This window comes from Hemicordylus capensis, chromosome 2, assembly GCF_027244095.1.
Source record: "Hemicordylus capensis ecotype Gifberg chromosome 2, rHemCap1.1.pri, whole genome shotgun sequence".
Lineage (NCBI taxonomy): Eukaryota > Metazoa > Chordata > Lepidosauria > Squamata > Cordylidae > Hemicordylus > Hemicordylus capensis.
This window is the reverse complement of record NC_069658.1, coordinates 155,887,680-155,900,544: the sequence shown is the minus strand read 5'-3', so window position 1 is coordinate 155,900,544 and position 12,865 is coordinate 155,887,680. Positions and strand designations below refer to the sequence as shown.

Here is a 12,865-nt window from a genome sequence, read left to right as displayed (position 1 = left end):
AGTGAATAGGAGGAGAGAGAAAGAGATGCTCCCATCTGCTCTCCAAAGAGAAAGGAAGTAGAACTGATTTGCTACAGGAAATACCTGAGGAGTCAAGGCAGGGGTCATAGAGTAGAGGCAAAGCAAGGACACGTAAAGGGGCCTTCACTATCTACCTCTCCTCCCAGTGCCCCTAGTGGTCATTAAGATAGTTGGTGCAAAAGGTCAATGCACTGGAACTCCATCTAGAACACAAGTGGCCATGGTGCATAGCAAGGGGGTTCTTGGGACAAATATCTGCTGAGTTCCAAAAGAGAGGGGCCATATGCTTATCCCTTATCTATAGAGATGAACAATTAGAATGATGTAGGACCAATCCAGAGGGGGGTTACAGAAGGGCCATTTGGCTTGTCCCTCCTGCTCAAAGGGGGCCTCAAATTTACACACTTGTTTTTCGTTTTGCATTTGATCAATTTTTTAACTTGTTTTTATGAACCTCCCTTTCAGACCAAAACGTGACCCACTCTCTCAGCTTAGAGCTGCAGATTTAAGCAAATAAGAGATGCGATTAGGTAAAAAACATGTTTTTGGGTTAACTGGTAAAGATTTTGTCATTTTAAGGAACTAAAAGTGTTCACACATATTAATTCAAATATATCTATTCTGATGATGCAAGACTAGACCATGAGGAGCATGTCCTCTCAGATCAGATTGTTTTATTTTTATTAAGACTAGGGTCTCAATATGATCAAGATATGATCTTGAGAATGTACACATCATTTTCAAGGAGAACATCAGGAACCGGCTTTGAAGTTCTGAACCTCATTGATAGGGAACCAGAGGAACTGTGGAATGAAATCAAAGAAGTTGTTAAGAATGAATGTGAAAAGAGACTGCCAAAGAAACAGAAGAAAGCAAAATGGATGTCAGAACAGATGGTGGAAATTGCCAAGAAGAGGAGAGAAGCCAAAGTCAAGAAAGATAAAGACCTCAGGAAGGAACTTAATAGGGAATTTCAGAAAGCTGTTAGAAGAGACAAGGAACAGTACTACAATGACATCTGTAAGGACCTTAAGATGGAAATAGACATGGAAAAACAAGGAATATTTTCCAAAATATCTTTGAACTCAGAAGGAGGTTCCAACCTCCCTGATGGCTAAGGGGATTAGCCCGCTCTCCCCACAGTTTTAACAAAAGCGGGTCTCATGGATTGTAAGACCCGCCTCAGTAACTGATTCAGAGAAGATCAAACAGAGATGAAAAGAGTATACTGAAAACCTGTACAGCACGGATGTCAACATCCAAGATACTCTAGAAGATATTCCCTACTTGCAAGAATGTCTAGTACGGGAAGATGAAGTTAGATCAGCACTCTGGTCATTACCAAGTCGGAAGGCTACAAGAATTGATGGAATATGGCAGAAATATGGCAAGCAACAGAAGAAGAAGCAGTCAAGGATCTAACCAAACTATGTCAGCAAATTTGGAAAACGATACAATGGCCAACAGATTGGAAGAGGTCAGTCTACATACCCATACCAAAGAAAGGAGACTTAACAGATTGCACAAACCATCACACAATATCCTTAATTTCACATGCTAACAAAATAATGCTCAGGATCACCCAATGCAGAATAGAGCCCTATGTGGAAAGGGAAATGCCGGATGTTCAAGCTGGTTTCAGAAAAGGCCGAGGAACAAGAGACATCATTGCTGATGCACGCTGGATAATTGAGAAAGCCAAAGAATACCAGAAAGAAGTCAATATGTGCTTTATTGGCTACATAAAAGGCTTCAAATGCATCGACCATGTCAAGTTGTGGAATAGCCTTAGGAAAATGGGTGTCCCAGAACATCTCACTGTTCTCATGAGAAACATACACAGGACAGGAATCCACAGTCTAGATAGAACATGGTGAAACAGACTGGTTCCAGATCGGCAAAGGAGTAAGACAAGGCTGTATTCTTTATCCTTACTTATTCTGAACATATACTCAGAGAAGCTGGATTGGAAGAAGATGAGTGTGGTTTTAAAGTTGGAGGAAGAAACATCAATAACCTGCGCTACGCTGATAACACCACTCTGATAGCTGAGAATGCAGATGATCTGCAAGCTCTTATAATGAAAGTCAAGGAGCAGAGTGAAAAAATGGGACCACCAAAAAATGGTGAAGAAGATTAAATTAAATGACAACAGGTGCAACAACCAGCCTTAGAATTGATAATGAAGACATTGAAGTGGTGGATAGTTTCTGCCTTTTAGGATCGACCATTAACAGTAAAGGATCCAGCAGTCAAGAAATACACCACAGCTAGCACCTGGTAGGGTTGCAGTGAAGGATCCAGCAGTCAAGAAATACACCACAGCTAGCACCTAGTAGGGTTGCAGTGAAAGGATATTTAGATGCAGTGACATGTCTATACCTACAAAGATTATAATCGTTTGGACAATGGTTTTTCCCGTGACACTTTATGGATGCGAAAGCTGGAGTTTGAGGAAGCAAGATAGAAAAACCATTGGCACTTTTGAACTTTGGTGCTGAAGAAGACTTTTGAGGATACCATGGACAGCCAGGAAAACAAACAAATGGATCCTAGGACAAATCAATCCAGAACTTTCACTCAAGGCACAAATGACCAGGTTCAAACTATCATTATACTACATTATGCAAAGACCCAGCTCCCTTGAGAAGTCCATAATGCTGGGGAAAGTTGAAGGAAAGAGAAGATGACGACCAGCAGCAAGGTGGATGGACTCTATTATTACAACAATGAATCTATTAGTGCAAGACCTTAAAGGCCAAGCTGAAGACAGATCATCCTGGAGAGAACTATCTATGTGGTCGCTAAGAGTCAACACTAACTTGACGGCACTTAATCAATCAGGGTCTCAAAGGTTGGAAGTGGCCGGGGCTTCTCTGGACTTCTGAGAGGACCTGGGATGATGATATTTTTGTGAGGGTGAGGAAGCAGAAATAAAGTCTGAAAAAGAAACATAATTGTTGCTTAATTGCAGCAGTCGGATAATGAATGTTGTTTATCATGTTTTAAAATGGCAGTAGACTGCTTTTTTTCAAGAACGGTCCTTGTTGACTAGGCAAATGGAGGTGAGGAACTCTGTCAGGTCTCAGAAGGAAAAGAAACTACATTTGTTTTTTCTATGTATAGCTTATATTAATGAACCTTTTTCCCCACCAAGAAGCATTGTAATTAACCCACAGGGATGGAGAGAAGTAGCCTGCATACAGCAATGGAATAGGTGTTGACAATCATAGTACTGCATAGCCAAAGATGGCTATGCAGCAGGAGCCACAATCTAGAATTAAGCATCTTGACAGAGAGAGAGAGAGAGAGAGAGAGCCCCTGCTTCCTTGACCTCAGTCTAGTTTCCTTTGTCCAGAGGAAGACTGTCCCATGATGGCCCTGCTCAACTGCTCTCTTAAACACTGAGGTCATGCACACAATCAAAAACTGTGTTCTACCCAGGTTTGGGAGCTGTGTGTGCTCCCAATTTTTGATTGTGAGGAAGCAAGGTTATAGGAAAACCTGGGTAGAAAGTAAGCTTTTAAAGAGATTGTAATGGGACCAGGGCTGATCTAGAAAACTCTTCGCTCTCCTTCCTGCAGAATACAACTCCGAGGCTGTAGATTACTGACAAAGCACATGAACTGTTTAGGTTTACAAAGGTTAATGACTAAGCACCATTGAAATCGATGAGACAAGTTGGTTGTGACTAGCTAAGTCTCATTGTTTCAATGGGACTTGGTCATGACTAACTTCTTCTGGATATTGTGCAGCTTTAACAACTTCTGAACCCTGGGGTATTTCACCACCAGCATCCCACTAATTTTAAGCCAGGAAGGACTGAGGTGTGGATTTTGCTCTTTGGGCCCCAAGACCACACAGCTCCTTGAATTCTATAAAGCCACCCAATCAGCTTAGAAAGTGTAGTGAATATTTTGTTGGAAATTCTCTGTGGTGAGAGAATCCCTTTCTCATTATAGCAGAATGCACAGAGGCACAACACAGTGGAAATTTAGTTAGGCATGCGTCTATACTGAGAGTAAAGTAACTTGGAGCCAATTCATAGTTTCAAATCAATATATAAGGCATTTATTAAGGAACTCCATTCTAGATAGGAGTTAGGATCTCTAATCTGTCTATCTAGCTGGATGCAGATGGATTCTGCATCTTCTCTGCACACATGGTGCAGGGAGAGGAGCTTGCCATGTTGCAAGGTAGAAGGGCAGGTAGGGAAGAGAGAGAGGAAGGAAGTTAATCCCTAAGAGTACCAACCTACATTTCAAAGGGATAGTGTCAGAGCAGTGGAGAAGCGATGACCAATGTCTTGACCCTCTAGCCTTCTGACTCACTAGTCTGTCCTCCACTGTCATTGAGACAAGAGACAGCATATAGTCCTTCACTTCCAACACCCCCTCTCGATGTCTCATGACTCCGTTCACAAGATTCATTTTCTCTCTCAGCTTTTCAAAGCAGGGTCTTGGTAGTGGCTTAGTGAGTATGTCTGCAAGCATTTCATCTGTTGGGCAGTAGATCAGCTTGATTAGTTCATCCTTTTGCAGACTTCTCACTACATGGTACTTCACATCAATATGTTTGGTACGCCTCTTTACATCTTCTTGTTTGGAGAGTTGAATGCAGCTTTGGTTGTCTTCATACACTGGTACACGCTGTGGTACATCTGTACCTAGGTCCTTCAGTAGTTGACACAGCCATTGTATCTCGTGACTGCCCTGTGCAGCTGATACATATTCCGCTTCAGTGGTTGATGATGCCACTATGTCTTGCTTTGTGCTTGACCAGCTTATGGCTCCATCTCCATAGACAATTATGTGACCGCTGGTGGATTTCCTTTCTGTTAGGTCTCCACCCCAGTCTGCATCTACGTATGCTTCTAGTTTTGGTTGACTGTTAGCTGGTAGCTTGAGCTTAAAGTGTGCAGTACCCTTTAGGTACCTAACAAGTCTCTTAATTGCATTCCAGTCCTTGACTGTTGGTGATGCAGTCTTTCTACAGAGTAAGCCAACTGCTGTACTAATATCTGGCCTAGTGAGTGTACTAATGTATAAAAGCTTACCCAATGCTTCACGATATCTATGGTTGTCAGATAGTGACTCAATTTGATCTTCTTGCTTTATGTAGTTCATTTCCATTGGAGTTGGTGTCATGGCTAGGGCCACAAAAGGGATTTTTGTAGGCTACTCAGCACAATCCAAAGGCTACAGAATTCTGGATTCTGACACCAACAAGATAACCATAAGCAGAGCGGTGTATTTTGATGAGAATGAAAGAGCTACACCTTCAGAGGGGGCCTACACCAAAGCAAGCAACCAGACCAAACACCCTGATGACTGGTTTATGCTTCCTGATCTCAGAGGAATTGAGGAGGAGGAGACAGCAGATCCAGATCCAACCACGCTCGACACAGAGACCCCCAGCGATCCACCAGATGCACCTGAGATAATGGGAGAGACCACAGAGGGTGAGGTGAGGCGATCAACGCGCTCAAACAGGTGTTCCAGCTCCGAGACTGTCCTACCTCACAAGAACGGCGGAACAACCAGAACCTTCATCATGGGAGGAAATATCCCAGCTACCACAACCAGAAGCCCAGAAGTGGAAACAAGCTGCAATTGAAGAGCTTGAGGCTCTACAGAAAAACAAAACCTGGACTCTTACTAAGTTACCTCAAGGAAGGAAAGTTATAGGCTGCAAATGGGTTTTCAAACTCAAACATGATGCTGATGGTGAGATTCAGCGCTACAAAGCCAGATTAGTAGCAAAAGGGTAGGCTATTTAGTAGCAAAAGGATAGGCTGCCAGAGCATGGTACACTAAACTAAATGATATGCTGCTTCAAGCAAACTTCAAAAGAAGTTACGCGGATCCCTGCCTGTACATGAGGTGCATAGATGGCAAGTGGACCTACATTTTGGCATATGTTGATGATTTGATTCTTGCCTATGAAAATCCAGATGACAGCAAGGAAATAGTGCATCATCTGAACAGAGATGTGGAAGTCAAGCGACTTGGCAACATTGCACACTACTTGGGCATTCAAGTACAAAGAGAGAAAGATCGAAGTTTCCTCATCAACCAAGAACAGAAAATTAAAGACTTGATAAACCTGCTCAGACTGGAAAATGCATAATGCAGAATGCCCAACAATCGGCAAACTCAATTAAATCTTTCCATTACACGAGGGGTGCCTCATTCATTCCTGATGCTATTAAACTTTTTGTAGCTAAAGTACATCCGCAGCTTATGTACGGAGCCCAGTTGGGCCCCTTTGGCAACTTTACCACCATGGAAGCTATATAAATTAAATTCCTTAGATCCATATTCCAGGTGCCTTGCTGTCTTTCAAACTCTGTTCTCAGATGGGAGGCAGGAGTCATCACTTTGGAATTGGGCTACTGGTGGTGCATTACCCTTTTCTGGTTAAAACTCTATTTCTCTCAAGTGGGTTTGGCCACTTGATGGGTTCAATTCGAAATGGAAGCTGGTAGTTAAAACTAAATTACTACATTATGGGTTCCCGCAGGAAGAACTTATTAAGCTTGGACATTTCCAAGCCACGAGGGCCATTAAACAGCACATTCTCGATATTGAATTACGAAGCAGCTAGAATACCAAGAGGCTTGTAGATGGGTAATCAGCTTTTTAATCTGAAACCTGCTGACTACTTAAGTAACATATCAATCCCAAAATTTAGGCGTGCTCTAACTCTCGCCCGACTTAATGCTCTCCCCATAGCTGTTTTAGAGGGGAAGTTTAAGGGGATTCCATACTCTTTGCGATTGTGCCCCTGCAGCTCAGGCGCTATTGAATCCACCGCCCATGTTATCTTATTTTGTGACTTTTACAAGGATATCCGTTCAAATTTTATCTTACAAATTTTGAAGAATATTCCTGGCCATACTGATGACTTTTATCTTGATTTATTGTTGTCCCATTTTAATGCTATGATTTCTAATTTCATGGCCGAGTTTTGCTATATTGCTTGCAAATCTCAAAACATATTCATATGATGTTATTTTGTCTGGTCGATGACTGAAATAAAGTGATTCTGATTCTGAAATAAAGAGCTTGCTGCATGAAGTGCCGAACTCATCTCAAAGAGGTAAATCAAGTAGATATAGGATCAAGTGGAATATTATAGTTCGTAATTGCAGCAATATGGTTATGAATCCTGAGCCAACATTTAGAAACAAAAGGGCATGTCGGTCAACCATTGGTGGGGGGAAATTCCTTTACTACCATATCCCTTCCAGCATTTTGAAGAATTCACTGAATTTGATGCTGCCAAATTAGCTGGAGCGAGATGCCATCTGGTCATATACAAACATCCTCGTAGATGATTTCTTTAATATTTAAAGAGAAGGATGTCACAGAGTTCGAGTTCCAAATTTGGATCCATTTAAGGTCATCAGTTTCTCAATTAAGGTCTTTTTCCCAATTTGTATAGCAATTTAATTTCCCCAGTTTCCCGTAAGCAAGGTGTAAATTTGGACTAAAAGCCCTTTATTGTTAGCATTTTCATTTATTACTATAGGTTCAAAAAAGGTCTTAGGCCAGTTTAATTTCATTATCCATGAAATTGATACTATGAGGTGTGAAATATGTAGTATTTGAACCATGGCAAATGTGAACATTTTATTTTTTAAAGCTTTTTGGCTTCAAACAGCCTCTCAAAGCACTGAGAACAATCGCGGCAGCCAGTTGCCACTAAACTTTTTCTTTTTTCTTTTCAGTAGAAAATATGATGAGTGGCACTTTGAGACTAGCTGCAGATTTTATTTTTATTATTTTATTATTACAGGCAAGCATTCGCTTTGATAGACTCACTTCAGCAGATGCTAAGACAAAACTGGCAGAAGCATGATAGAAAGGTCTGTTGAAGCCAAATAGACTATTTGCAACAATTAAAAAAAAAATCACAGTTAAGTCTTAAAATGCTTCCCATTTTTTTCTGTTCAATCAATAAAAGACTAAGACGACTTTTATTTCCCAGACTGGGGACTTTACTGTGGGAGGAAGTGGTGTAAGTTAGGACGAGAGTATATAAAGCGTGTATAGGTGTGTATAAGCATAAATAAGCATACATTGGAGTAAACTGGGGCCATTCACATTGCTGCTTTTTGTTATGGTTGATTATGTTGAATTATGGTTTTTCAAACACTGGTTTGCTCACACAGCCGGCTCCCCCCTGATCCATCCCACCCATTTCTGGCCAATAAGGCTGTAAAGGAGGCACCTGCCTGCTGTTTCCGATGGGCACATTTACCTGTGTCCAGGTAGTGAAGAGAATGGGGAGGGGGAAGAGTACATGTGTGTGTGCATGTGTGGTGCCTGCAAATTCCCGCAAATGTAATTTCTGTCTTTTAAAATATATATATTTTCCCAGTGTCTTGTGCAATAACAACTGCATGCTACATCAATGGGAAGCTCCAGCTACTGTAACAGAGCACAAACCTTTGCAGCAACTTTTGGTAGTGAAGCCAAGGGATGGGAATTTGCCCTCTGGAATGGAAGTATCTTACATTCTTACTGTTGCCTGGAGAGTGACGTTCTTGTGCAAGTACAGCAGAACACTAGAGCAACTGGAAGATCTACCTTATCACTACCTCATTGGAAAGGCTATCTCACTGGCCAGAAGCACCAGGCAGGCCCCCTCCCCAGAAACCAGGAAACTGTTATTACTTCTTTCTTTCTTTATGAAAGGAAACATTACTGGGCTGCTCTGATGTATAAGTGTTCTTGCTCAAAGGAGAAGGAGAAGGAGAAGTGGGGGAAAGCACCATGGAGGTATATTTAAAAATAAACATTTTTTAAAGGATAACCAGGTAGAAGGAACATGGTCTTCTGGGCCTCCACAAGACAACCTGCCTCCAACCCCCAAACTGCTTTTTCTGTATATGGGGTATATAATCTGCCCAGGAGTGGAATTGAGAGGGGTGGCAGATGGAGTTCACACTCTCCAAAGCCACTCCCAGATGGGTAGCCACATCACCAACTCACACTTTATCTCAGGGGTCTCTCCACCAAAATTGCCAGAGGATAGCACACGACCATTTTCAACACTCCTCCAAAGTGCAACTTTTTTTTTAAAAAAAGTGTATATTACACATTAAGGGCCAATCATCATGGGGGGGGGGGAAGCTGAATGCTCCTGGCTGTATGAACAGCATCTTGCTGTTACCATACTGAAGTTGCTGTACAATCTCTCAAGACAGTCACATGCCCTTCTGCTTCTCGGGAGGGGGGGGGTTTCTAAAGCTCTTGTTTTCTCACCAGCTTTGTATTTCTGAAGGAGAAGGGCTTTGAAAAGGAGCTGAGACTGAGCATTACTCTTAGTCTCTATTAACAGAAGGGTATAACCCAGCAGTACTGAGTTACCAAAGATAGGAAAGAAATTAATTGGAGATAAAACAAGATACCTTTTTTAAAAAAATGTCAGAAACACCCCAAACAAACCAGAAAGCTCTTTCTCATTATGACAGAGCACTGCAGGCAGTCTAAACCAAACTGCAATGATATGGACCTTAGCTCCAAGCCTCCCTCTCTTGCATTAGCCCAACAGACTGAACAAAATAGCAAAAGAATCAGCAGGTGCCTGAGGAGACAGACAGTGCCCCAGGACAGCCTGGTCTATACTTCCAGATATTCATGCTGGCTCATGGTTTGTGCAATCCAGTCCACGTAGTTTGCCACCTTAGTGTAAAGACCATAGGTGTCACATTTCAGTCCCCAGGACACCAGGCCAGCAACATAGTAATGGGTCTCATTGTGGGGATCCTCCATGCCATACGCCCCACCACTGTCCCCAGAACAGCTGTCCTCGCGGCCATCCCCAGCACAAATCATATTATCTGTGAATTTATAGGTCAAGGAATCTGCAGGGGGATCTGGCTTCACACTTTGGCACATGGCCATGTTTGCTACAGGAATTCTGGCTGCCCTGAGTTTCACTGCTAATCGACTCCTTCCTAGTCCTGCCCCAGCCAGATATGTAGCCTAGGAACATAGTCTGGGGAAGCACCCAGAAATCAGATTGGAGAGATGTTGGGACCCATCTTCAGTGGTTCTTTCAACCTCAACAGAGCAATGTCATTGTCAAAGTCCGTCCATGGTTCTGGTACATTTGTCTTCCAATGAGGGTGAATGAACGAAGCATCCACAACTAGCGACACAGCGTTCTGCAGGGCAACAGGGCTAACCAGGTGTAGCCCAGCATAGATGGTTGGGCTCGGGTATCCCTCCAGCACATGAGCTACGGTAAGTATCCAGCAGTTTGAAATAAGAGCCCCACCACCTTTAGGTTGTTCAAATTAGATTTGCCAAGGGAAGTTGCCTGGTTCACTCACTGTACCTCCAAAAATCTTCTCAGCCTCTCCATAGCAGGCATGGCGGACTCCACAGACTAGAAGCAAGAAATGAAGGAGCGCAAAATTGAGTTTGCAAACTCAAACCACTTGTGCTCCCAAATATTGTGCTATGGGAACCACTTGTGCTCCCCAAACATTGTGCTTTAATGTGAAGCTACCAGCTTTTCCAGGATGATAATATAGTAATATGAATGCTTCATTTCCAACTGCATTCAAATGCAATCAAGTCAAATCTTGCCCAGTTGCCTGGTTTGTCAAGAATCCTTTCTACTATTGTTTCCCTCTAACTGGCTCAATGATTCAATCCCCATGATGCTTCATGCAAAAATTAGCATACCCAGCCACCTAATGGTATAGCGAAGAAATGACTTGATTACAAGCCAGAGGTTGCTGGTTCGGATCCTCGCTGGTATGTTTCCCAGATTATGGAAAACACCTATATTGGGCAGCAGTGATATAGGAAGATGCTGAAAGGCATCATCTCATACTGTGTGGGAGATGGCAATGGTAAACCCCTCCTGTATTCTACCAAGGACAACCACAGGGCTCTGTGGGTGCCAGGAGTTGACACTGACTCAACAGTATACTTTACCTTTAATCAAAGCAACCTATTTGTTTTGTTTGTGTGAGATTTGTTCCCCATGCTTAAGCCACCATATTTCCCTCTCCCCCTACCCCAATGAACCATGTGTGTATTCATGTGAGAGAAGTCCCACCCTGTGTGTGCTTGAGAGTGAGTTTTGAACTTTTAATATATATATATATTTTCAAAGTATGCCAAAACTGTTCTAGTACAAGCTTGTAAGAAAAACACTCCCCATCCCAACAGTATACCCTCTTGTGAGGAAATTAGTCAGTGCAAAACTATGATATGTTTAAAAAGAAGTGAGGTGGGAATGTTCTGACAAAATGGATCTGTTTTTGTTCCTGCTGTTTGTTCCTGAGGATACTAGATGGCTTATAGCTCTAATCTGATCTCTGTGTGTGGATTTCATTCTCTACACACACACACACACACACACACACACACACACACACACACACACACACACACACCTCTTATTAAAAATACTTATATGCTGCTTTTTTAGAAGCAGAGTTCTCAAAATGGCTTAAATAGCAAACTATGATAAAATGGTTCTTTCTCAATGTGTTCCCCTTGTAATCATTACTATTTTATTTTGCTTTGTGCTTGTAACATTAGTTCATATATAAATAACTTACATATTGTCTTTCAAGTAAGCTTGCAATGGACTAAAATACACCAACTTCTTGAAAGTAGCTTCACAAATTGCTAAAAAGAACATTAAGCATTTCCCACCAAAAGTCTATTTTTATACACTTGCTTCAAAATAAGGCTTTTCAAATCAGATCACAAGAAACTCATTTTTAAAACTCCCTTGCCCATGAAATGATTGGTTGTCTTTAAATTCTAAGGAATTGGGGTAAGTCCATATAGGACAATCTGCTGTTCTGTCTGAAATCAAATTGGTGGCTTTTCTTTCTGTAGTGTATTCACTGCATATACACTGCAGTATATAGATATACATTATAATTGCATATGATTTTTGCTTAAATAAAGTGTAGTTAATAGAAGAGATCAAATTGGATTGCTTGCTGTTGTGATAGGTGTAAAAAATGTTATTTGAATTTGCTTCTGAGTTTACATGCTTAGGATTTAAGTGTATGTGGCTAAATGTCAACATATGAGCCCCTGGTGGCACCCTGGTGAGCCCCTGATGGCGCAGTGGTAAAACTGCTGCCCTGTAACCAGAAGGTTACAAGTTCGATCCTGACCAGGGGCTCAAGGTTGACTCAGCCTTCCATCCTTCCGAGGTCGGTAAAATGAGACAGAGCTCCGGCTATAAAAAAAGCGGTATATAAATGTAAGTGCTATTGCTATATACATGTATTTTATTATGACACACATCTTGATCTTCCTCCAAAGAGTTCAGGGTAGTGTACATGTCATTCCTCCCCACTTTTATCATCACAACAATCCTGTGAGGCCGGTTTGGAGGGGGAGAGAGTGTCTCAGCTAAAATCACACCATGAGTTTCATGAATGAATGGGGAACACAAGTCCCCAGTCCTAGTCTTAACATTCTAATTAGGCATGTGCCCGAAACGTTTCGGAGGCCATTGTAAAGGCCTCCGAAACGTTTTGGCGCTGGGGTGGTATTCGGTGCTTCGGCACCGGCGGGGGTAGTACTTTAAGGGCGGGGGAGGGTGTACTCACCCCCCACCCGCTGCGTTTCCCCCACTGGCACTCTGTAAATTTCAAGCCCCTCAGGGTGGCAGCATTCCTCCCTGCTGCCCCATTCCCCCTGTCACTTCCGGCTGAGGGGCTTGAAATTTACAGAGTGCCGGTGGGGGAAACGCAGCAGGTGGGGGGTGAGTACACCCTCCCCCGCCCTTAAAGTACTACCCCCGCTGGTGCCGAAGCACTGAATACCACCCCAGCACCGAAACGACCCCC

At 42.5% G+C, this 12,865-nt stretch overlaps 1 protein-coding gene across 1 annotated transcript; it reads right to left on the bottom strand.

Moving 5' to 3' along the window:
• Positions 1 to 9,650: 9,650 nt before the first annotated feature.
• On the bottom strand, positions 9,651 to 10,407 carry LOC128343685 (complement C1s-1 subcomponent-like). Its single transcript, XM_053293119.1, has 3 exons — positions 10,372 to 10,407; positions 10,057 to 10,198; positions 9,651 to 9,895 (listed from the first exon to the last, which is right to left on the bottom strand). Exons 1-3 carry the CDS (start codon positions 10,405 to 10,407, stop codon positions 9,651 to 9,653), a joined length of 423 nt encoding a protein of 140 aa, XP_053149094.1.
• Positions 10,408 to 12,865: the final 2,458 nt, after the last annotated feature.